Raw genomic sequence first — 26,492 nt, 5'->3', positions numbered from 1 at the left:
GTGTGTGTGTGTGTGTGTGTGTGTGTGTGTGTGTGTGTGTGTGTGTGAACAATTCAAAAAGCTTTAATTTCTGTCGTTTCCTATTTATGAGATACTCATATTTTTTATTTATCTACTAACAAGTTTGTAGTGCCATAAATCTTTAGATTTTAAATTTATATTTAAATTGTTATAAAGATGCATACTCTCTAAATCTGAATCAGTGATGAATAGTCACTGATTCAGCAGTACTATTCACTGATTCAGATTTAAAGAGTACATATTATAACGTTTCTTTAGTTTCTACTTAATTATATAATACTAAAGGAAGGTTATAAACGATAAAAATACGAGCAAGAAATTTTAGATGTTAATTTAAAATTAAAATTTAATAAAAATATGTAACATTTACGTTTCGACCTACTTGGTCTTCATCAGAACGTTCTAATCGATAAAATTACATTGATAAATTATGCAATATAAATATAAAAGATTGAGAGAGACAATGGCTGATGGTCAATTTTAAAAAGTCGCATTACAATAAAAGAGTTACAACAATTTTCGTCGTTGGACAAGCACGAAATTAAAGTTCCAAATTTAAAAGACATTTTGATGGCAACACTTAAATTGTAAAGCAATATTTTTTATTTGAGAATGGATTTTAATCGCGCGCTAATTTGCCTGCCGAAATTAATTCTTTAACTCTTACTTTCCTCGTGTAGCAATTTGATTGCTTTTTTTGTGAACAGTATATAGCAACGCAGAACTGCAACTAAAGCACTTCATCTCAAATTTATTGTTGGTCTGGGAATTAATAAGTGTTAATATAAAATATTTTTTGAGCCTTGATAAAGGCATAAAAAAATTGCAATATACTGCGCAATTTTAATTGGGTTATATTGAAAAAACGGTAGCTGAAAATAAAGAATGCTGTTCTCGTTGTATTGTGTATTATTCGCTAAATAAAATTGAAATTTGTGTTTTAATAAAATTATATATTTAATAAAATTATATATATATATATATATATAAATTACATATATTACATAAATAAATTTGTCATACACGGTAAAAAATATTTTGTATTTGTATTGAAATCTATCCGAGTAGAAATTTTTGTGTTAAATTTGTAACATACACTTGTGTAATGTAATGTATTGTCATTGTGTTATTTTGACTTTTCCACGTTAAATACTCACGGTTTCTAAGAGTTAAAATAACATTTTTATGTTAATGCAGGAATTCTTGGTGACATATATTTTATGTTAAAATGAACAGATAAGTTGTGTTACTTTCCTCTCTATAAGTTTTCATCTGTTAAATCGACATGTTTCTTATGTTGTATATTATAAAGAGATATTTTGTCTCCTGTAAGCAAAGAAAAAAAGAAAGAATAACATTTAATGTAAGAATATAATTTTATTTTAATCAAATTTAATATTATAAATATATTAATTTAACATAAACTTCGCTTTCAGATAGCAGATACAATCCTGTTACAATTTTGTGTTAATTTTCCATATATTACTTGTTATTTATTAACGTATATGTCGCCTGTTAAATTAACGTAAAAATTAAAATGGATAAATTGACATGTAAAATGTGTTAAATTTAACACGAAATTTTTTACTGTGTATAATTATTTAATTGCAATACTCTCTTGTTACGATCAATCCACCATTTTACCAACGCCGCGGAGTTACGTGGGATTAAATTTAATCAGCATTGCTGCGGAATAAAATTTTAATCATGCGAGAAGAGTCATCGACACGAACGTTGCGGGGATTAACAGTGGATAAAAGTTAGCGCAGAAGTTGCGTGATTGCTCGTCACCGGCACCGTCGCCGAATTCGCCGCCACGCTGCTGCCGTGACGTTTCGCGCACTTGATGCATCGCCGTTTCATAGTGCCGACGCGCGCACAGCGGTTTTTGTTCCTCTTTAATTAAAATCCCGGCCGACGAGTTTTATTCCGCGAAAGTGCACGCGCCCGCCGCGGTTCTCAGCCTGGTTCGCACGCGCGCTTTTGTGCGCCATGTGTGTATTGCCGCGGCATTAATCGCTCTTAATTAGATCGCGCGATTCATCATCGTCTTCCCGCGCCCGCGATACCTCGAAAAAACATTGACGATTTAGGTTTCAGGATTACCCAAAGCGGGCAATCTGTAAGTTAAATCCGCGTATAGAGCGTTGGAATTTGTAATGCAATTTATCCCGCTCTATGCAGATCTTTTGTTTCTTTAAAGTACCGTTATTGTATAAAATTAAATCAGGCAAGAAGAGCAATCACATTATCGTCTTCGATCCCGAAATAATCTTGTTTTCGCTCCAATTGCCTAATTTTTTTTTAAATTTTTGACACAATTCTTTTCGTCGAAAGTAAATTCTCGATTTAACGACAAGAGAACTAGTATAATAGTAGAAATAATTCATTGTTTGCAAATTTATAAATTGCCGTTAATATTATAATATAGATAATATTAGCACCTTGAACTAGAGCAATCAATGGCTTTCATTTTACTTGTTTAAAGATAAGCGTTCTATATATATTATATATCATATTCTACCTTCTACTTCTCTAAGCCACTGGCGCGGTCGTTCCAGTTTTATATTACCGATACGCATCACTGCTACATACATACACGTATAATTATTTATATTAACATTCAATTTTTGGTGCTAATTCGTAACTAAGTCACGGTTAACGGGAATTGCTTCGTTATACGCTTGGAATGCAATTAGATCTCTAGTTTTGCAAATTGCCGCGCTCGACGAATCGTTACGTGGCCGAATGAAAAGCGCGGCGGTTATATCATTTCGCGGGAACGTGAGTCAACGTCGCTGAATTCTTCGCGATTGCTTCGCGACTTTGACTGCCCGACTTCAATGCCCCGCCGAGCGTTCCGCGTAATAGCCTTATCGAAACGTATATGCGACATGTAGGTACCACCGCGGTCGTCTACGTTAACTGACCCGGCCTACTTTTTCGCCACCATATACAGGCGAAGAGACATCGCTTGTGTTACACGACTCGGAAGTTTCTCCCCGTGAAAATTCGTTATCTTACTTTTGATACCGAGCCGTGTCGAAAGCACACCATCACGTGGGCCCGCAGAATCGCCATGCTTTCTAAACGAGAGAAAGTCACCGAATTTGTCATTCTTCGTACCGCCCGTGGATCAAATTTTCTTCGTAATTACAATATCTTCCGAGCAGAAACGAGTCGTTAGTCATTTGCATTGTATCTCTGCATCACGCGTCGATTGCGTCTTTTGCACAGAAATTTTATATTTCTTCAAAATATTACGTATCTATTATTCGTGTCTGTACATTATCAGTGAATCAACATTGTTAAATGTTGAGTTAGATAACATTTTGTTATTTTTAATTAACATGTGCGTGAGAATTTATTATTTTAAAACAAAATAGTATTATTTTAACTCTATTGGTTTAGTCAAACTAACATTGTTTTAGTTAAATTAACTCCGTACTGAGTAGGAGCAGTGGCGACCTATAGCCTAAAGGCTATAGGTCGCCTAAAGGCATGGTTAAAAATTACTCAAATTGAGTACAATTTGACCCTATGAATTTAACAGTGAAGAAAATGTCATAAAATCAATATATGTGTAATATCTTCTTTAGATATACAATTATATATATTAATAAGACTACCAGGTACGAAATCAATGCCCGAATTTAAAAAAAACATTTAACATTTTTGCCTCGAAAGTTGATATTAGCGAGCTCTCACGTGCACGCAACGTGAAGGAGATAAAAATACCGTCGGCGTAAAATATCGGACACCGGTATCCGCCGTAGCACTCAACCTATTAAACGGCACTGCCAATAGCGTTATTGCGCAAAATGCGCGCGATTAAAGCGGAACCTCTGAAATCGAGATCGCGGACGAATGCGAGAGGCGTCACATCCGTGACAATTAAGATGCTCGTTCTGCACACGCGATTCGGTGAAAGTACGTTGTCCAATTGCGAACAATTTGTCGTCTGCCGGACGACAATGGAAAAGTGAAATCTGTCTCCCGTCTTCTGCTGCGACAGTGGCGGCGTGTCCTTCGAGCATGGCGCGTCCCGTTTGTAAAAAAAGAAGATAAATTTAAATCGATTTGAATTGTCTTTGATACATAAAATTGTGGTATTCGCGCGAAAATTATGAACTATTTGAATTGCATTTTTCATCCTTCCCTCAATTTCGTATTCATTTTTTATAATAAAACGAAATTAGGAATTTTTATTTAGTGTCAAGATTTTTTTTTATAGCTTCAATGAGTGAAGCTCTTTTTATATCGCATTAGATTGTAGTGATACTATTGATTGACTTTAAATACAGGTTGCTTTAATAAGTTCAAACTTATCAAGAAGTGAAGACACTTCTTCATAAGATTAACGATTTATCATGAAAACTGGGTTTCGTTTATTAAGGTTAACGATTTCTCGTGAAAGTTATTTTTCGGTAGATGCTAGAAGCGTCGCGTATCGCGTTTCATGAAATTTGTAATCGTATTTCTAACTAACCCATTTATATACTCGAGAAGATTAATAGAGCACAAGAAAGCGTACAGTAAAATGAAAATAGAGTAAAATTTCGATAAAGTAAGAATAACAACGTAGGAGATAGCAAGCAGACGTGTGTTGTGTGCCGAGAGATTCACGGACTAATTGGCTCGCCCCGACCTATGCATGATTAAGACACGTTCGTGCTGGAAATTCGGCTGACCGATAGAAAGAGAAGAACCGCGCTTACTTAAGCTTCGTACGATCGTAGCGGACCGTGATTTCGATTACACGCACACGCACACGCTTCCGCGCACGCCGTATACTTTTCTATCCAGAAAGTCCGTGAACCTGATCAGGCGCAGGTGCAAGTAGAACAAGAAAGCGGACAAGTATGCGTACGTCGTCGACCTGCCCAGCTTACAAACCCGCGTGCCGCGATAAATCGCCACCGTCATCCGGCCTGTCACGACCGGTACCGTCCGACGATTAACACGCGACTTAATGCCTCATGTTCATTTCTCTCCCTTTATTAACAGCGTTTCTCCAAATTGCATGGGAACAACTGCCTCGGTTTTTCCGGGAAGTCATGACCGTGTTACATATCGAGACGAGTAAAAAAGATCAAAAGATACGAAGGAGAGTCGATTTCGTTTCGAGATTGGGCGCCCCAAGCGAATTTACAGAGAAACTCCTTCGGGTTTTAACAATAAATTGATCCAGAATTGTAGAAACGCTACAATCGTTTATTTCGGAAATTATTAAATACCGTCACGGCTTACGATTTTCAAGAAACGTAGATATTTGATGAAATCACATTAATATTAATGAATTTATATTATAAATTAATTGTTAATATATTATTACAATAACTTATCAATATTTAAATTAATCAATTGATTCATGTTAAATATACAAATCAATGGTCAATCAACGGCTGTTTAGAAGTTAACAACTGTATCATTGATAAGATTTGTGATCTAGTTTATGATCGCGTATGCATAAACGCGAACGTTTGGCTTCCGTAATTACCTCATAATGGAAATTGTTGCAATTGGCATACTACGAGATCTAGTTTCAATACAGTTATCCGTGAATATATAACCGCACTTCCCGCACCACTCTACATTTTCTTATTGTTACACAATGAAACGTGATATCTCATTAGCACGCGAATATATCTGCGAGACTAGTTTATTGAATTTGCAATCGTTATCTTTGCGCCATCACATTCATGGTATATTTATTTAATCGTTAACACGCCCGTGCGCGAGATTCGCGCAATCAAATATAAGATGCGCTCGATGTTAACGTAGATATTATGTTAATGACGAAGCGCAATGTGTTTAGAGTTGCGTGTCAAATTGGGGAAAGCATGGAAGAGTACGATAGATGCGATGCTATGTACGTAAAATCCGTATTTAGAACGATCTCCCGGGCGGAAGTGAAGACATTGGTCTCGGTACGCAGATCCCCGTAATTACCCTCCTGCAATTCTGCCAAATCAGAATACAAAATTGCCCGAGGGAGTCGGCCGGGCTCTCGTCGTCGCCCGGCCTTCTGTGAACGTGAGCCCCGTATTCGATTCGACGAATGTTCCTTTGGCTAACAGTACACGCGTTTTCGGTCACGTTTTTTTTTGTCAGCATATTTTCAAGCATTATTAACATACGGTACTCTCGTGTCGGCACAAAGGCGTCTATACAACGATTTACATTCCGCGTGAAACTGAACCGACATATCGGTCGTAGCTGAAGCTGATAAAAAGATTATTTTGCAGAATATATTGGAAGAATTAACATATTGATCAATCAAAGTAATGCGCGTACAAAATATTGGTAAAAACGTCGTTAAATAAAATTAAGATATTTTAAATTTGTACAATTTGTCTTTTTTTGTGATTTAGCATATATATATATACTACTTAATCTAAACTAACTAATTTATAAATTAAACATGAGTTAAAGTAAATTTTCAATTTACAAATTAAAAATCTTGCTAGAATTTACCTCTACGAGTATTTGTCTATCCTGAAGGGAAACAAACAGTTCGTAAAAGAGAAAGGAAAAAGGAGAATGTAGCGAAGAGTCTATTTCTTCTCGTGCGTCTTCTCGTCTTCGATGCAGTAGTGAATTTCAAGGAAGTAGAATTCGGAAGTGCTTTTCTCAAGGACGCGATTCCTCCCCGAGATTCTTCCTTCCCTTCGATAAATCGCGTAAGATTGGCATTGCGTGAAAGGTCGCAACGATCGACGACATTCGTGGAATTTTTAATACAGTCTCGCTTTTACATCGTACCAGACGACGCTGAAGAGTGCGACGACGAGAGGGTGGGACGTAAAGGGAAGTGTACTCGCGTTCATTTATTGTAATTCCGGAAAGTGTGTCCGGCAGAAGTATGCCGCCTGCGAGGCGTCGTCGAAAGAAAGAAGTCCGGAGATGGCACGGAGAAAAGACACTCTGAGAAAGACAGCGAATCGTTTTGCTTTTTGTCACGTTCGCGCGTTGCGCGACTCGGTTAAAACTTTAGTGGAATCCCCGTTATAAGAACCGCAGCACTGTATTTCGAAACGTGTATGTACGTGCGAGGTCTCGAAAAGGGCACGTGTTTCATGTAAATCGCCGCCGCCCTTGTTGGCGATGCAGCCCGAAGAGTCTTCAAACTTGTGCGACACATCGCATTCACGTTACGCTATTCGGTATACTTAACGCGCAAATTGAAAAAGTTTTGTTCAAACAAACCGTACTTGTGTCTTAAAGGTCACCAAGAAGATTAATGCTATGCTTCGATCGTGTTCACGCGTTTTATGATTAATCGCTCTCGCTAATTCTTATATTCAGCTTTCTCGTCTATATTTACTTACGTTTGCTTGCATCCACACATAGGATTAGGCTTTGAACACAATACAAAGGCAATAGGAACGGGGAATAAGCCAGGCAATAGAAATAACTCCATTTCAACTTATAATAAAAACTGAATTACTTACTGTGATTGTTCAGGTACAGGCAATAGAGAACAGAAATCCAACGCGTCAAAAATTTCTATTGCCTATTTCGTATTCCATTGCGTTTAATACATAGTTTTTGATAAGTTGAAATGTGGTTATTTCTGTTGTCGGTCTTATTCCCTGTTCCAATTGCCTTTGTATTTTGCAATAGGCTTTATTCTACGTCTATTCTAGTAAATTTTACGCGTATCGATTGCACGCTAAGTGATTAATCTCTTCTTTTCAATCGTTGTTTTTTCTTTTGAGAAATTGCTTCTTTTCACGCTGTTCGTTTCTGTTATCAGGGTGTGCGGAGTGAAGCACCGTTGGTCGACAGCAGTGCGTTGCCCTTGGAACATAGATCCGTCTATGGGGCCCCGGCTCAGTATGGCCCACCGGTCGCCCACGAAGAGAACTGGCCGCTTGCGTCGCCCGACACCCCGCAGATCAAGCATCTGCAGGTGCAGTGCGAGAAGACGCACATGCGGGTGAACATCGAGTTCGATCGGCCGTTCTACGGTATGATCTTCAGCAAGGGCTTCTACTCGGATCCGCACTGCGTCCATCTGAAACCCGGCACCGGCCATCTGAGCGCGACCTTCGAGATCTTCCTCAACTCGTGCGGCATGAGCTCGTCGGCGAACCACAACGTGGCCGCCTACGGCGCCCCGACGCCGTCCGGCAGCTACGTGGAGAACACGATCATCGTGCAGTACGATCCGTACGTGCAGGAGGTGTGGGACCAGGCGAGGAAGCTGCGCTGCACCTGGTACGACTTCTACGAGAAGGCGGTCACCTTCAGGCCGTTCCAGGTCGACATGCTGCACGCCGTCACCGCCAACTTCCTCGGCGACAACCTGCAGTGTTGGATGCAGATACAGGTCGGCAAGGGCCCATGGGCCAGCGAGGTGTCCGGCATCGTCAAGATCGGTCAGACCATGACGATGGTGCTGGCTATCAAGGACGACGAGAACAAGTTCGACATGCTGGTGAGGAATTGCGTCGCACACGACGGCAAACGGGCGCCGATTCAGCTGGTCGATCAGTACGGTTGCGTGGTCAGGCCGAAGATCATGTCCAGGTGAGTTCTAGCGTTACGATGATATTTTATATCGCTATTTTCGCTGGCAATCGCTATTTTCTTTTTATCAAGAAAGAAGGATACGAAGTCACATTTCTTCCGCAGGTTCCAAAAGATCAAGAACTTCGGCCCGAGCGCGTCGGTCGTTAGCTTCGCCTACTTCCAGGCCTTCAAGTTCCCCGACAGCATGAACGTTCACTTCCAGTGCGTGATCCAAGTCTGCCGGTACAATTGCCCCGAGCCCAAGTGTGGACATCCCGGTCTCGAGTACGGTGCACCTGCCGGCGGCATTACTCACGAATATGGCGCACCGGTCTCGCAAGGTCTTTCTTCGGAGTACGGTGCCCCGCCTGTGCCCGAATATGGCGTACCGCCGGCTTATCCCGATCCGCGACATCCCAGCGGACCGGCCGGAGCATACAGGTGAGAAAGCGAGCGAGCACTGACGCGTAAATATTGAAGAAAGCTTTTCTATGAAGCTGCCTCGCGCAAAAGAAGGTCCGCTGAATTCCATTAAGATTTCTTGCTGGGAGATTATAATACTCCTCTGAAGAGAATATTTTATTTTACACTTTTAAATATATAATTTAAAATATTCTCAGGATCTTCGTTATAATTTCATCTTTCTCGGCATCTTTCATCGAGATATTTTCTGAATAGCTTCTACGAGAATACAGAGACTAATATGTTCATTATAAAGTAGTGTTCACAATAGTAGAGATATAAATCGTCGCAAAACACAAAGTATAAATTAATTTCTTCCGCAGCGAGCCGAATCCGGACGTGGTTCCAGCGCCGCAAGCGCAGACCTCGTCCTCCTCGCCCAGCTCGACGCCGGGTGACGCTACGGCGAGCAGCTCGCCCCAAAGCCCCCAGGATAATATCCATCTCCCTCCGCCTCCTCTACCCGGCCATTCGGCGGCGTACCAGACTGTAAAGCGAAAAGGAACCGCCGGCACGGAGGAGCTTGAGGGTAATCTAGCTATTCTCGGAGGTCGACCGAGGTCAGTTGAAGGTTTCCCGGCTGAGCTCAGAGGTGCTAGGAGGCGAAGGCACGACGAGCCGCACGACCTCGAAGACGATAGCGTAAGTGTTCTAAAGAGTGCAATCTTTATTTCCACATTTCTATCAATATAATATGCGTTAATAATGAGAGTTAAAACAATTAAATGACCAAGAACTTTAAGAATAGAGTGTATATTTGAGACAAAAGACATTTTCCGAGCTGTCAGCGTAAACTGTCTTCTTCCTTTCTCAATTTATCAGCGATGTAGCTCGTCACGAATACATTATCAATGACGCGTTCTACGGTACCGTTTAGTATCCTACTATGTTGCGAATTCGCCGGTGTGTGTTACAACGGTTACCCTCAATTTTTTAGAATATCTATCACACGGTGACCTTGTTCTCCACCCACGTGTACAAACGAGCGGCGCAGGAGATGACGGACGTCAACACCTCGAGGGTCATCCAGGTAGTCGCGCCGGGCGACGTTAATTTCGCGCTGGGCACAACGAACTCCAGCAACGACACCACCGTGGTCATACAGAACGCCAGCGCGTCCACCGACCCGGAGACGATCTGCATGAGCCTACCGGGTTTCGTGGGGGGTCTGGTGATGCTGCTGCTGGTTGTCGTGGTGGCCTCCCTCGTCGCGGCCTTCCTCTTCGTCAGGGTGCGCGCCGTCGACCGCAAGAACGCCGCGATAGGCGGCACCAGCTTCGTACATCCGGCGTACGCGACCGAGAACTGCAGCATGCCGAACCCGGAGTTCGTGAAAGTCGCCAACTGAAGAGGCGTGTACGGTGCGCAAAATCAAAAAAAGAGAAACTCGCCGCATAGAGAAGGAAGAAGAAGGAAGAGATCCCCCCCTCTCCGGAGGATCGTCGACCTCGACGACGCGGGCGATGCTTCGGGACCGGCACCGCGACGCTATTTCATCCGAAACGAAACTCGAGACGCCACGTCCACCACACGTCGGAGATTCTCCTCGTCGAAAGCTGCAACCGCGTTTCTCTCCTCTCTCTCTCTCTCTCTCTCCTGTCTTCCATCGGCGGTAGCCGGTAGCTTCGTGTCTAGTCCAGTGACCAGTCGCGTCAATCCGCGCTCGTCGAATCGAGAGAGACAAACGACTATTAGATCGGTATCGATTGAGAGGGCGCGAATTCGATCGGACGTGGAAGGACGAGGGGGATCTTCGAGTAGAGAGAGCGTGTAAATAAAGAGGCCCCCGGAAGCACGAGCGAGTGGCGAGGAAGTGGCAAAGCGGAGGGAAGAGGAAGGTAAACGGGGGAAAAAGAAGCGCACTGCACTGACGCGCGTTCCACCGATCGTCCGCCGGTCGGGATCAGGTCCTTCCTCCCTACCAATCATCGCGATCGATGGAGCGCGCGCCACAGTGATGATGATGAATACCGCGGGTCGATCTCCGTTGACGCTTCGTGATCACCGCGGCGTTACCGCGTAGCGATCAACGACGTAAATTTCCACGTCTCGACGATTACTCGACGGTCTGCCCGACGGCGCGGGCGGCCCGGTATCAGGGAGCGAGAGATCGATCGCGCAATCGCCAGAGTAGTCTCTAAGGAGGGCATTGTAAATAAGCCGCGCGGGTAGTCAGACGGCCCTTCAGGACCCGCTTTCAGAGGTTCTCGCGTCTCTCCGATCACCGTGTGTTTACGCGCTATTATTTATACACGCATCGTATACTTCAAACGAGTGTTTCTTTCTTTATCGCCTTCGTTGTACCTCATCGCGTTTCGCCGTGCCCCTTCTCCCGTGCCGGCGACTTCCGCGGGGAACCGCGCGCGCGAGAGAACCGAGCTCGTTGCGTCGCGACGCTCGACGTCATACGCCGGGACGTCGGCGGCGGTGCTCGGTGGTACCGTTATTTCGCGTTCTTAAATCTTTAAGCGGTTCACCGAGCGCTCCCGGTAAACATGTTTGTGCCCTGGAAATTGGGCTGCGGAGTCGTCGAAACACGACGCTCGTCCTCTGAAAGTTTAATTTAGGGCAAGGAATCGCGCGACCCCGAGAACGAGAGGAACGCTCGCTAAGCCGCTTAAGATACAACGAGAAGACTCTATTTATTATCCTCCCTCCTCTATCCCCTTTTCTAACTCTACACCCCCGATCGACCTAACTTAATTTATTGATCAAAATTGTACGACATTACCCTTTCTTTACTCTACTTCGCTTAGTACTTAAGGTATCCGTCGAGGAATATTCCCGGAATTTGGGAATATGTTTTACGTATGTGTTTTAAGCACACACACACACGCACACACATATGCATACACGCATACACGTACACATAGACACGTTCATACAAACCGACATACACGCACACACACACGTACACGTGAAACGTATGAGATCACACATACAATGCGCGAAATGTGTTGTATACGTCTATTATACCAACGCGAGAAATGTATCCACAAAACATCCGTTATAATTAATTGTTTGAGAATTATTTTAATTACATGATCATTTTTATTTATATAAACTTGCGCGTTCCTCTTTTTTCTTGACCATTTTTCCCATGTAGATTAAAACGACAGGCGACGAGAATCGATTAGTTCTAGAGTATATACTTTGTATTTGTTTCTTCAACCGCGAAGCTCAAAATATTCAATATTTAACTTTTAGTCTCGCACGATCAACTGAAGGTGCGGCTGAGCCCGGAAAAAGGTTTGTACTTGGCAAGCATAGCTTTACGCTCTTTCGCGAATCTCTTTACCTTTCGATACTCCTTAGCTAAATCGTACAGACTGTCTTCCGATTCTAGTTTCTTCGACAATTTCTCCTGGAATCTGCATCTGTGCGACGAAGAAGCAATTGTCATATTCAGTTTGGAAACTATGTTATTGGTTTACCTCAGCATATCGCTTTTCCAATCACTTGCTTCTACCATATGAGACGCTACTTCTTTATTAAAATTCAGAATTGTACCTAATTCTATCCTGCAAAAATAAAATACGTATAACTAGTAGAAAATGTATTAATTGAACTGACACACATATATAAGATTATAAAACTTTATGGTATATGTCAGTCAAGATAATCGCAAAACCTGATGCTTTTATTTCTAGCAGAAAATCGTAGACTGATATTCCTTCGATCGATGATTCGCAAGCCAAGAAATTCATTTAATTTCATGCAAATCACTTTTATGTGATAAATGTCTTCTTTAGGAAGATGTTGATTGTCGTTTGATCTAAATACATTAATAACGCATTAATTGCAATTATTATTACAGAACGAGTAGGTATATCTTATATATAATTCTCTAATGCGTTAATTTTCAACACGCACGACAATATATAATTCGTGAAACATTATTTTAAATAGGGCAGTATCCATAAACGAGAGAGATGCGCTTAACGAAATACGATGCAATTTATTTCCAGCATGAGTATTTCCAAACGGTAGTATGTGGCGTAATTAGAATGCTTTGTTTGGATAGAATTCGCTCTACTTTTTTGCTTGACATACTTGCTCCCGGCCTCTTCTTGTCGCTCCTCGACAACAGGTTTCTGCACTTCGGCGACCTTCTTTTCCTTATTTCTCGAGCTGGACGGTGATATCGGTGTCTTAACGTTTCCGGAACTGCGAAGCCAATCAAAGGTAATCGGAACGTGCTGCGTGTGAACACATCGCTGCTTTATATGTACATACATAAATCTTTGAAAGCATGTCTCACCTTTCCGTCGATTTACCAGTCGGACGGAAAAATTCCATTTGCAACGGTTCGGTTAAATTTTCCTGCAGTTGAAAAAAAGATCGTTTTATTTCATGCAATTTATCGATTAACACTAGTATCATTTAAAATGCTAAATCTTGCATGGATAACGTAACGACTGTGCCCATTCCGCGTATAATCTCTTTACAGAAAATTTCAGGATAAATTTGTTATTCTATTTACGAGCTGTAGGAATCGCGTAAAAGTTGCCTTTACATATTTTCAATTCGTGATTCGACGGAGAAGTTATAAAGTACGTGAAAGGTTTTAGCTCCGTTCGCTTATTCATGATTGATCGAAAATCTATACTGGAAGGAAGTGGGAAAAACTCCGATAAACATCGTTCGCGCGCGCACGCACACACCGTGTATACAGTCTCGAGTATCGACTCCCTCGGATTCGCGTTCCAAGCCCAAACGAGGGGCAGACCGGCGGGATTGTCCGTAAAAATTCCTCCGATCTGGTTGTAGGACAGCCTGCAGAAGTAATTGGAGTGCCTGAATTGGCGTGCGCGCGAGAGAGCTTCTCTCTCGACAGTAATTAAACATTCTTTTGTAAATTCTTTTTCCGCGCGCGTTACCTCGCCGCGCCGTCCACGTCGAGAACGACGCCGTGTCCCATGGTGTCGAATATCGCCAAGATCTGAGACTCCCTCTCGATCGCCAATGCGTCTTTGCCTCCTGGCGTGAACACAGTATACATATCGTCTTGAAATTGATAGCAGCGATTTTTTTAAAACCCATATACGAAAGCCGGTCTGGAGACCGATTGGTATCTATGAACGCGATCGTCGCGAATCGAAACGCTTTATTGGCAAAAGGTTTGCCAAAGTTAGTTAAAAAATCTTGAAGAGTATTTAACGATCTGAGTACATAGAAAAAAAGAAGTGTTAAATCAGTATTAAATCAACTATACTTGTTATGATATACTTGTTATATACGCAAGAATATATAATCTTCTTATAAAAATTTCAACTTTTTATTTCAACTTTTTTTTTTATTAAATTATATAAAACTTCGTTTATAACTATATATAAATAACTTCATTCAAGCAAGTTTTCTTCATTTAATGCAATATAATATCATTTCAAGATTATATATTCTTGCGTATCTACAAGTAAATCAGTGTTGATTCGACACTTCTTTTTTCCTGTGTACCATTATCTCGATCTGTCTTCAATTTCGATAGACAACGATGAATTCGTAATTTAGCTGTATTGCGCATTGCATACGTATGTGTACAGAATATTCCAGAATTACCAATTAGTTAAACAATAGACGACAAGAGGAAACATGATGATGATTGTGTTTCAATATTGAAATACGAACGTTTGAAAATTTGTATAACATTAAAAATAAAATTTTGATTCTAATAACGTAAATAAAATCTGAGGTTTAATTTATTTTAATATTTTAAAAATAATGTATTTTAAAGCGTTCAAGTGTCACGCAATTAATACGCAAATTAAGTTAGGATAATAGACGATTAATTTTATTTTCCTTAAAAGACGATCGACAAAACCTGTCGAATCTGCATAGCTGTGAAAATATTCGATAGTAATGAAATACTCTGTACAAATCGCATTATGTAGATAACTCAATTACATTTCCGGTTTTCTGGTCTGTAGACTCTAATAGCCAATACGCCGTTGGGATAAAACAACTCGCCAGAACCATCGGGATGGAATCTCGAAAATAGCGTTAATCCATCGTCGTAATATACCGCGCCTCTGTGTCTGTATTTTTTGAACCTAATGTACAAACAAATTACTGCATCGTTTGCCGATTAATTACACAATATCACATGGCTCCCTGCCGTTTACGGCAGATTAAAATACATGCTTGTTTGTGATACCGTCCCATTAACTTCGTTCGTCGGTCTAATTGTTTACTTGTTAGTAACTAATCATGTGTGAAGTTGGCTGTAACATCATTTATTTAACCTGCCATTTAACCCGTTTATTTCTAAACTGCTTTAATTCGGTATTAACATGCGACTAATTTAGCTGATGAATAATACTCGCTATCGCCTAAACTAGATTAAATTGTCCTTATTGTCCTTAATAAATTAATTGTGCAATTAAAATATCGTGCTGCGTGATCTTAAGATATTAAAATCTGATAAATATAAACTTCGTGACCTTGTAGTAGGCGAATAACTGTAGTAGGCTTCCCAGACAGCACGCATGTTCAAAAATGGGACATAAAACGTCTAAAAGATGTCCTATATCCCGATTTTGGACATAGTGCTGTCTGGGTTGTTACTATTTGAAGCATGCCATTTGTATACTTCACGCTTGTATCAGTTTTCGCGTCTGGATATCAACCTACCAATTTAGGCCGGGCTTCGCCGGTATGGCTTCATATCGTACGATCTTTCTCATAATTTTGGTAACTGGCAATCGGGTCCAACCGAGCTCCACAAAGTGCGCGTTCGATAATTGGTATTCGATTGGATTTGAAGGGTCTAGACGAAACCAGGAATCTTTCTATAGTTCAAGTATGATAACGAGAATCGATCGGGTTGCATCGTTCCGCGATACGCAATGATAACGCGATTGGTACGAGAGACACAAGTGCTGGAAGCGATCTCAATTAACTCCAAGCCAAACGTTCGCGTCTTATCATTGGCATTAGATAATCATATCAAACTTAATACGTTGCTTGCCCAACAAATGTTATATGTATGTCTCACTGTGCACGCCACAGTAGAATTTTCATTATCGTAAAGTATTAAAATAATAAAATATCATTAAATAAGATTAAATAAGATTATCCTCATGAATACTGTCTTATCGCACTTTTAACTTTATATAATCATCTAGCTATTGTGTCATTTAAAATTCTATATTAATGGTGTTTGTTTTTTCCAAGTGTTTTAAAAAATATTTTAATGACGCCGATCACTACGGAAATCACTGATCACCAGGATGTCACCAAAAGCCAAACGGTCATGGATGACAAGGTGCTAACTTTGTTTTTGAACTACAAGAGAGATATATAGTTTTTCCGTAATCTGTGCAGCGTTGTATCTCAGACGAGCATGTACTTACTAGCTGTCCGTTTTCTCGCTTCCCCGGGATCGCTTCTTTCGCCGGTTGACGCACCTTTGCGCTTTCCGTTGCTCGCAGGAAGTTTTCCCTCTTCATTAACGGCGGAGCGTCCCGTTTCCGCGTCACCATCAGCCGAATCCGTCGTTCTCTTACTTCCAGACCCCTTATTCTTACTTAGACGCACCCTATCTGCCTGCTCGTCGTCCTTATCCCTCTTTTCTTTCTTCCTATCTCTACGAGCAACCGGGTTTTCCTCGCTTTCGCGTCGATCGCGTCGATCGCGTCGACCACGCTCATTCTCGAGCTCATGCTCGAGGCTCTTGGCCAGCTTCCCCGGTATCTCCGTCGCATCGTTCTTCTCCTCGACTCGATCTAATCGGTCGATTTTCTCCGCGCCGTTATCCGACAATCGCTTCTCGCGTTCTTCACCGCGACACTGTTGATAAGGATTCTCGCCGGGATTTCCGCGCTCGCCGCTTTTCCCCTTTCTACCATCTTCCTCCATCGCTATCGCGTCCTCCGTATCTCTGTCTCCTCTTCTTTTTTCAGCCGCGATCTGCGATCTGTTCGTTTCTTCTTGCACATCACGTTGAGCCGAGCCGCGATCTTGCTGGTTCTTATCTTCGACCTCGCCGAGTTCGCGCTGATGCGGATTATTGTCACGTTTCTCGCGTATTCTTTCCGCCAGCGTGTCGGTATTTCTTGTACCGTCGTCGCTACGTGCTCCACCTGCCGACATTTCGGTTTTTTCGCGCCCAAGCGAACGAATGCCGTTCGCTTCCGATAGATCTTCGTCGATGAATCCGTCACGGCGATCAGTTTCGATGCCCGATCCGATCGGACGTCCGATTCTTTTCGGATCAACTTCTCGTGAAGCGCCCGGAACGTTACGTTGACTCTTGTCGAACGCTTTCGTCGAAGTATACTGATTTGTCTTCATCCGGGAGCTAATGTGGCTTTTATAACAATTCTCGAATATCGTACGTGTGTCATCCTGACTGGTATTAATAATTAATTGCAACTCCGTACTGTTGCAATTGTGGATTCCTGCAAAGCTCTCTTCTTGCAAAACACTCTTATTGGAATAATTAACTTCGTATTCAGTATCAGTAGAAACGTCAAAATTCAATTTTGATGTATCCTACGAAAAGATAGTAAATAAATAAATATTGCACGCGAGTAAATCCGTTTGTAAAACATGCGATTTAATTGAAATTACATGCGACGCGTATAACGAAAACCATTCTTTCGATAGTCGATCAAGATATTCGGCTTCAACGCAACAATATTTTCTCTGAAATAAAAATCGTACGGAAGTGAATATCGTTGTTGCTTCTGAGGCGGATATGCAAAACTATTAAATCTTTTTGTATTTTGTTAGGGGATTATGTTAATAGCATAACAGCTCGTATTTTATACCGCGTATTGCCGAGTTTCATCGTTGATAATGCTGTCGCAGAATTTGCAGATTTTTAAATGGGATCGTGTTTCACATGGTTTTTCTCCCCATTCGCGAATAAAATTACTCACGAGATTTAGGAGAGTCTTTGTCTGAATATGCGCCGGCGGTTCTGCAATATTACAAGATATTTTATGCAATGCGAAAAGCATCGCGGTGCGAAAAATGCTATCTCTCGTGAATTAGCGAGCGTAGCAATAAAAATAACTAGAGGGATAGTTGTGCTTGTATAAATCGCAGCGCTTATGTAATTTATGAGATAGCGAAATAATTCTATCTGACGTATTACTCTGCATTTGCAAGATTTATTCATGCAGCGTATAAAACTGGTACTTGCTTAATTATTTAAATCCGAAAGAATTTACGAGGTAGATATTTATGTTACATTTATGGGTTATTAAAAAAATAATTTTTTAATACGTAAATGCCAATGAGGATTTAATATTTTTAGGGATATTGACTCACTGGTTTAGATTTTGAAAATTCTAATATTGCTGACAAAGAAAAGAACAATATTCATAGCAGTATTTTTAATCTTATTCACACACATACACATTCTTTTTTCCGTTTAATTACTATAAATTTAAATTAAATAAAATATAACTAAAATAAAATAAATTATCTACTACTTTCTAATTTATCCCTGAAAAAGTTGATACAAGATTAATAATTATAACGTACAGTCTTACATAAAAAAATTTTAAAGTCGATAAATAAAATTAAAGAAATCAGAAATCGTGTATTACAGATCTTGTTTATGTTAATAATTAATTCCCGTTAGATTTTATTTTCGCTAAAAGCTATTTTCTGTACTGACAATTATATACTTATGAAGCTTTACGATATTTCGTTTGAATAGTACTTTCAAGCACTTGGTCGCAGCGCACCATGTTCTCTACTGCTTCTTTTATCAACACAGATAACATCTGAAATTTCTTGGATGCTTGGGCGCACGGTAAGCTGGCTAATTCAGATAAATTGGATTCAATCTGAGCTGGGTAATTTTTTGTCGACGATGGTTTTATAAGATACTTCATTATAGTTTCAATCTGAAACATTTGTATACATTGCGCTTTAAATAGCACAGAGGTTTCTACTTTAGTTTATCGCGTTATTTTATTAACTTTTTCTTTATTATTATATTTACTTTGATTATATCTTCTGGTATATTCGTTGATTTAGAACAGCGTACGTTACAAAAAGTATTTGCAAATAAACCTGGCCGTTTAATTCCCCATTTGGACCGATTTTTATAAACGCTCATTGCAGTTATTTTATTCTGTCTGTCGTTATTTTATTATTTATAAATTTTTAATGCTCCTTGCAACGATATTTGATAATGAAGAAAGTAATATTGATTATAATTAAATCTGGAATAAAATGTATTATGTGCGTTTTTCATTCGATTAAACTTTTTTAATAAAATAAATATATCTTATATATCTTAAAAGAAATTATTAAAGTAAAATCTTTAATTCTGACAAAACAAAAAAAAAGATTCTCTTGTACAAAAGAAAAAGTAAAGATTTTTGTACATGTATTTCCGACAATCGCTAATATATTAGAAATTATACAATATACACGTAATTAATAAAATAAAATAAAATAAAAATAAAATATTAAAGACTTGTATGACCACTTAATTTTCTACTCTTCTTTCTATATATTATAAACAATATATTTTAAATAAATGATTATTAAAAGAAGAAAGTTTAATGCTAGGAATATGATTTTATATGTTAAATAAGGAATAAAGTACTGCCTCTCCTTAATATTTATTATAGTTATGGAAACTATAGATATTAGATATAGATATTACAAGAGTTACGAGAAAGATATATTTATAACTTTAGTTACACACTTCTAAAAATGGCGTAAAAAGAAATAAATAATATAAAATAATATTTTAAAGAGAGAAATATACTTCGTTGTATTGTGCAAATTAATCCTTAACGTCATCACATTCCTTCCGGCTTTTATTGAAATCGTTGACGTTCAGCAAGCTTCTTTGCAACGGATCGTCTCTCACGTTAATTTTAAATTTTACATGAGGTCAGTTAGAATTTCGCGCAATTTCGTATTTGATTATGGGCTTCATGGCGAATCTTTTTGGCGAATCAGTCTGCCGTTATACCATTTGTTTCGCCGATACCAATCTTGGTCGTAAATCGTCGGCTCCTCGTGACACTTTTTATCGATAAAGCGAGCCTCCGACAGGCGACAACTGACATTCGTTATACGAAGTGAGATAACCGCGTTTGTTTCAATTTTCGCGATAATCCACCGCCGCCTTTATGTTTACGGTGGCATTACTGCTATTTGCAACGCCAATAAAGTATACAGGTTGCTTTAAATTTAAAAAATATAGGTAATGGCATGGCACACACACACAGTTTAAAGACCCAAGAATAATATTGATGCATTTATAGCTTCTTTTATTGAAGCTTAATTTTAAAGAATAGTATAATATTAATGCATTTATAGCTTCTTTCGTATTGATGCATTTTAACTTATTGATGCATTTAAGCTTCTTTCATTGAATTATTGAAATATATACTTAATTTTAAGGAATACGTATAGAACATACGATTTCTCGTGCACATAAAGTACTGATTAGCGCAAAGTGGAAAGCTCTTTTATCAATCACCTTGATTGCCGCGAGAGAAGAATAACAGAATAGGATGCAAATATTCGCGTTGGTGTGCCTTGAAAGTTTTTTATGACGCCAGATATAATTTATTGGCCATTCCAAACAAGTCCCCGCACTTTTATATGCGAGAAGAGCGCGCCGCGCTCCTACAAAACTGCAATATTCATTTGAATACGACCGAAAAAGGGAAGGGAAACGGCGAGAGAAATTGCGTTGCTGAAATCAACATATCCTACGCGCTTTCGTGTTCAGTTTCGAGTAAAATAAAAGTTTATATGGAAGCTATGTATACGCGCGATTGCTTACGAGGAAGAACGTAATAAAAACTTCATCTACACACATGTTGTAAAGCGCAACGAGATAAAAATGACTGAAATATCCTGAAGTAAAGGCATAATAACGAATAAAAATTAAATTTTAAAGCATATTTTCCGAATTAATTTTCTAGAGTATGACGAAGTAGTTGCGCTCGTGTCCACTCAAAGGTATCATATATCCATTTCTCTATAAATTAAATAATTAGGTAATATGTAAAAATCCCTTCGTCATGCATCTACTTGCCGTAAAAGCAATTATGCAAAGAAATTCTAATTAATGACGCGTATATGTGCAGCTTATGTATTTCAACGCGCGTCACGAGAACGTTAATATGAAAAAGAACCGCCGTTCGCGTATAACGGTCGATATTCTCGACCGCCGATTATCCTGATATTTACGAACCTTAACGTACGAATCGAATTTTCACATTTGAACGACATATAAATTCCGGGAATACGAAATCTCGCTATCGTAGCATAAGAGTAATCGTATACTATAAACGATCTCGCGCGCATAGCGCTGCAGTTACAGAACGGGGAAGGGTTCATGTAGAATTTTTACGAGCTTCCGGGCACCATCTCAATGGCCCTCCGTCCCACGGGGGTCATATATGCGCCGGGGCGCATATATACTCTAGATTAATATAATATCGCAAGGCGCAATGTTAATATCGTCACGTGAGCGCAGCGCGGCAGCCGGTATGCGTCGTATGAGGAGAGCCTCCTTGCCCTTTGCAATAACCGTGAGAGAGGTAACGAAGCGTGCTTATATTCTAACACGCGGTATGTGTGGAATAGCTTTCCACAATAATGGAGAAATTTAAATATGCGCGTTTCCTCGGCAACAAGGTCGTTTATGACGCGCATTCGGAGAAAGAGTCTAAATTTTGGCGTTGTTATATGATACGCGCGCGTGCGAGAATGTTTGCAGGACTCGTGAATGGCACCTATAAGTTGGCAAATTCGCGATAAATATTCCGTGAAAGCACTCGGGTCATCTTCACGACCCTTAACATCTCCAATGAGAATCCTGGGCGCTGTTAAATTTCAGGATTCTAGATTTTTAATCAGCTTTTACACAAATTTTTTTGGTAAAATCACACACGTGCGATAATTTTTAGCAAATCTCACACCACCTTAGAGATTTAGTTTTTCACGTTATATACGAATTCTTTATGACGTTTGGCAGGCTAAATATTTTGAATTTTATTAATAAAATTTATCGCACAATTATTAATAAAAATACAACGCGAGCTTGAATAATTTAGCTGAAATTATATGCTATGTGTTTGTATTAATAATGGTCCGCTGAATACATCTGCATGCGCAGCGGATGACAACGGGTCGGCAGTTTTATAGGATTGAACACACGCAGTCGCATAAAAATTACAGGCTTGGCGGACTCAGCCGAATTGATGCTCACAAATATTACACGGAATTACGAACGAGAGTTAAATATCTGCTCGAGCGTTTTATTCGTTTTCATATTTTAGACTTAAATCAATCTCTTAAATTAAATTCCATCTGCTGAATCAACTTTAGCTTTCAATGACGTGTTTTATAAAATTACTACCTAGTAGCTAAAAGATGCGAGAAATATCTCGCTTTTCATGAATGTAGGACGCGTAATCAAATATGCATCGACTTCCTATTAAAGTTATTTTAAGGCCGACCTAGTAATTTTGCAGCATTCTTAACCAGCTCTACGTAACGTGATTGTCTATTAGTGTCGACACGATGGTTAAATGATTCAAAGTATGTTCAATGTATGTGCAGAATGGATGGATAATCGATAGAGTTACCTATATCCTATATCAAAGGGGTTGTGGATAAGTTTACGTTAGCCCTTGCGTCGCGACGGTTGCGTGTAGTTCTCTAATTGCGTACGAATCTGATTTTCATCAAATATCGACATTGATGGGTTTGCGCGATTGATGAGTATATACAGAATTAATGAGCGTGAATTGCACTGTCGAGCGACATATGTATTACACATTCGATTAGAGAAATTATCGGAGTAACGTGATTAATTTTATTCTGAATAATGAGGCGTTATCTGGAAAAATTTTTAATATCTTCCATATAATAATAAAATTATAAGTGCAATCACGAATAAACGTGTTCTCAATAGAAGTTACGAAATTACGTTTTAATAATTAAAAAAAAAATTAGTATAATTGATAGGGTTGCTGTACATTTAATTTTACGGAAAATAGGATAATAAAAAATTAGGGAGAATAATAAAGAAACATAATAAAAGATACGGAATCAATTAAACCGTGGGAGTTAATGTGCGCAATTAACCGTGGACATTAATGAGGGAGTATTTTTTTCCTACCTAGTGTCGCACCAGCGCGAGAGCGAGGGCGATTCACTTAAAATTCTTGCACGAGCATTAAGTGTCTTATTACGTTACTCCCGGAGAGAAAGAGAGTCCAGGTTGTGGTCCGTGTATTTTCTTTTCGCCTTTTTTTCCCACGTTTTTTCTTATCTGTCTCAACTCAATTAACGCAGCTCTTTTTCTTTTCAAAGCCCGCGGAAATTACAAAGCGCCTCTACTCACCGTCGCTTTATCACCCATTCGCAATTATTTTTGCGAGAGAACTGGCACGGCCTGGCGCTCTCGTCACGATGCCTAAGGGACATAATTCCCCGAGGCGCTCTCGTCCGAGTTCCTCAATTAACGCATCCGCGCTGCTTACTTTGCCTCAAATACGACGTTAGGCGAAGGGGGTCGTTAGCGCGCGGTATTCTTGCGGCGCGGAGGGGCGCAATATCTCGGCCGCGATCAAAGGGAACGAATTTCATGTAATTACCGGCGAATACGCATTTCCGTGGAAGACGAGCCGAAGCAGGATGATACGTGGATGAATTTATAGCCGACGTCTACGATTCTTTCAGGATCGCTCTCATTCACCCTGGCCTTTTCCGATTTCTCGCTTGCCGCTCGACGTGCTTTTTTCCCTTCCCCTCCTCTCTCTCTCTCTCTCTCTCCTCTGTCTTTCTCTCAAAGCTTTCACCAATTAAGGTGACGCTCACGCGGGAAATGACTTCCTGGTGGCCGATGTGTAAAAGACCCGACGGATTACGCGGCCCGAGGGTGCTCACTCGGTCGTTTCTGAAATTCAGTACGAGTCCTTTGATCCTGTTTCTCCTCCTCCCCTCCTTGATTGCAGGTGTCTGCCGGAGGGACATTTAAAAATATTCCCCGCAATTCGAAATAATGGGAATGACGCTACGTGCTCTGTCGTTACGAAGAAATGCTCTACTGTTAGTTTTAAAGCGTTAGTATTCGATATTTTATTATAAGCACATCGCGTCTTTTTAGATAATTTCGGAAGTTATAAAATTTACCGCATGTATGAAATTTTATGCAGAAAGATAGTCTACTTTTATATTCGTGATAAATAAATAAATCTCAAATAAAATCAGTACCCCATCGTTCGTTTAATATTTAAATTACGCCTTCTCGTAAAGTCTGGAAATGCGACAACCCGGAACAAGGGTAAGGACATAATTTGGAAAAAACCTTTTATGTATAGCACACGTTATGTATAGTACACGTGTTTTATGCCTCTGAGACTTGATTGTCGATCTTTGTGTATCGATAAAGATTTACAGTTTGCGTACATAAAACGCGTCCGCCGGAGACGACTAGGAGACCAAGTGAAATAAAGCAGCTAATAGGGAGGACTCGTATCGTAAAATCATGTTCGTCCGTATTCTTATACGCGAGTCAATAACCGTCCCGATAAAACCGCCCATAAAATTTTATTTCGATGGCAGTACATAGCTCTCTCGATATTTTTCGTTATTAGTACTATAGTGATAGAAAGTGTCCCCGCGATATTATCATATATTTGGCTTTCTCGCCTTAAAGGAATCGGGAATAATAAATCTTTATTTATTTTGTAAATCCTGCATAAATCGCGTATATTTGAAAATGGAATGTATTTCATAAGAATAAAACTTTCACCACAATTCTGAAATATTATTAAAAGCATCACAGAATTTAGTTTTATATCGGTTTAAAAAGGTGTTAATTAACACTTACAAATCAAAGATCATTGAATAATGTTTTAACATGTACATTCTGAAAGACACTGTGTATGTCTTAAGACTTAGTTATCTATTTAAGAATAATATATTGGAGACAATGTTTATTCTTTTTCAATTTATTAAAATGTATTGAGAGAAATTATTTTTTTTCAGAAGCCGATTTATAGAGCAACAATTTTTATTTTAAATTGCAAAGCTTTCAGGGAATTGATTTGTATTTTCGATTAAAGCGATAGTTTGCAATCGTGGCTCGTACTGCGGTAAAGCTGAATATAAAATTTAATCCTCGACCGATCTTCCTTACTCGTGCATTTTGGATAACTGGTTACAGTCAGCGGATACGTTGCTGGTTCACACGATCCGTTCACGAGCTACTTTCGCGAAACGAACTTGCAGCAGGTGAGTTTGAGTTTCCTGCGAGAGAGAACTCCAGAGGCGCTCTCGCGACGATCGATTCGAATTTCCAAGTAAGTGAGTACAACCGCTTTATTCTACACTAAAATGACACGTTTGCGACACGTTCAGCAAGCTCTTGATTTACAAACAACTGCGCCACTTTCTGGCGATTTTGCGTAAATTGTTACGTAAACTTCAGCTGATCCTGGATTACACAGCTATCACTGATAATTGAAGAACAAGTAATGTTATCATTCGACCGCGTTCGAGCGATAAGATACTTGTAAGCGCTCGATATCGCAAGAGTTACGTAAGATAATCGACGGTGTAACGCACCAACGTCAACGTGCGGCTCGGAAGAAACGAGTTTCATCCCCGTACGTCGCTGAGCGATAGTTCGCGAGGGAGGATCCGAGGATCGAGACGCGTCAGAACGTTTCTAATATCCTGTCTGTCGGCGGGAGATGAGGTGAAAGGGCATCGAGGATCAGCGCGGGACGCGATCGCGAATAGATTTGACGAACGCCCGCGGTGATCCCCGGAGGGGGTGCGCACAGGAAGATGGGGGAAGGGGGTGATATTCTATTCCCGACGAGCTGGCCCGGACAGTTACGAATATTAGATTAAACGCCGCTTCGATCCCCTGTCATTAGCAGGATGCTCTAATCAAAGTCGATCCAAAGTTCGGTACCCGGTTCGACGTGGGTGGTGCGGCGTCTTATTAAAGCAAAGACAGCCCCTCGGCACTTCTCGTCCTGCCCCGCAGCCATCTATAGAGTATAACTCGCCAGCTTATCCGCGTCGTTACTCGCCCGCGGGGGCACCCCGCATTAAGGGATCATAGACGGATGATGCGCGCGTTAAGTGTAGTTCGCCGAGGTGCTGTAAGTGAATTATCCCCGTGTAACGCGCTCGTGATCGACGTCGATGTCGGTGCCATTTCGGGAGGTATACGGTCGTCGTGCATCGCAATTTGCACTTAGGCGTCTCGGATTCTGGCGCATTCATTGCACGCTCGTGAATGCGCGCGAGATACAACTTCATCTATGGGATTAATTGAGAGGAGTCGTTACGCTGTAATAGCCGTCTCGCGTGACGCGAAAATTGGATCGCGTTTAAGCGGCGGCGTGCGTTAAGACACAGGGTCGGTAATCAATGCGATTTTTGCATGTTACGTTGCGTGTTACCGGTCTCCTCACAAGTTAATTTAGATAATAACGCTTTGTATCTTTCATTCGGTTTTTTTTTAATAATTGTAC

General features: G+C 40.3%; 2 protein-coding genes across 8 annotated transcripts in view; one reads left to right on the top strand and one right to left on the bottom strand.

The window, feature by feature from the left end:
* Positions 1-10,375, top strand: part of LOC112464389 — a 23,446-nt gene extending 13,071 nt beyond the window's left edge. Inside the window, exons 3-6 of the mRNA XM_025031345.1 lie at positions 7,781-8,556; positions 8,662-8,979; positions 9,324-9,642; positions 9,938-10,375. Coding sequence (XP_024887113.1) covers positions 7,781-8,556; positions 8,662-8,979; positions 9,324-9,642; positions 9,938-10,348 — 1,824 coding nt within the window. The 3' untranslated portion in view covers positions 10,349-10,375. The remainder of the gene's footprint in view (positions 1-7,780; positions 8,557-8,661; positions 8,980-9,323; positions 9,643-9,937) is intronic.
* Positions 10,376-12,417: 2,042 nt separating this feature from the next.
* Positions 12,418-16,926, bottom strand: LOC112464390 (protein pxr-1-like). 7 transcript variants are annotated; one of them, XM_025031349.1, is made up of 4 exons: positions 16,353-16,583; positions 13,262-13,323; positions 13,054-13,167; positions 12,418-12,521 (listed from the first exon to the last, which is right to left on the bottom strand). In XM_025031349.1, the coding sequence occupies exons 1-4, from the start codon at positions 16,479-16,481 to the stop codon at positions 12,431-12,433; spliced, it is 396 nt and encodes a 131-aa protein (XP_024887117.1). In that variant the 5' UTR covers positions 16,482-16,583; the 3' UTR covers positions 12,418-12,430. The 7 variants fall into 7 exon arrangements, 3 of the variants coding, with proteins under 3 accessions (XP_024887117.1, XP_024887116.1, XP_024887115.1); XR_003041915.1 differs by lacking the exon at positions 12,418-12,521 and adding an exon at positions 15,631-15,766 and having other exon boundaries at positions 12,805-13,167; positions 13,237-13,980; positions 16,353-16,926; XR_003041914.1 differs by lacking the exon at positions 12,418-12,521 and adding an exon at positions 15,631-15,766 and having other exon boundaries at positions 12,805-13,167; positions 13,262-13,980; positions 16,353-16,926.
* Between the last annotated feature and the right edge of the window lie 9,566 nt (positions 16,927-26,492).

This window comes from Temnothorax curvispinosus, unplaced genomic scaffold, assembly GCF_003070985.1.
Source record: "Temnothorax curvispinosus isolate PA1 unplaced genomic scaffold, ASM307098v1 QBEX01014187.1, whole genome shotgun sequence".
In the NCBI taxonomy this organism is placed as follows: domain Eukaryota; kingdom Metazoa; phylum Arthropoda; class Insecta; order Hymenoptera; family Formicidae; genus Temnothorax; species Temnothorax curvispinosus.
The sequence above is the reverse complement of the archived record's forward strand: the minus strand, read 5'-3'. Positions and strand labels throughout refer to the sequence as shown.

Excerpts from the sequence above, each read along its gene's own strand:
- LOC112464390 (XM_025031347.1), bottom strand. The coding sequence starts at position 16,857 with ATGGAGGAAGATGGTAGAAAGGGGAAAAGCGGCGAGCGCGGAAATCCC. Across the intron at positions 15,767-16,352 it reads AGCGAGAAAACGGACAGCTA|ACCCTTCAAATCCAATCGAA; the intron begins GTAAGTACATGC and ends GGTTTCGTCTAG. Across the intron at positions 15,051-15,630 it reads GCGAAGCCCGGCCTAAATTG|GTTCAAAAAATACAGACACA; the intron begins GTAGGTTGATAT and ends TTTGTACATTAG.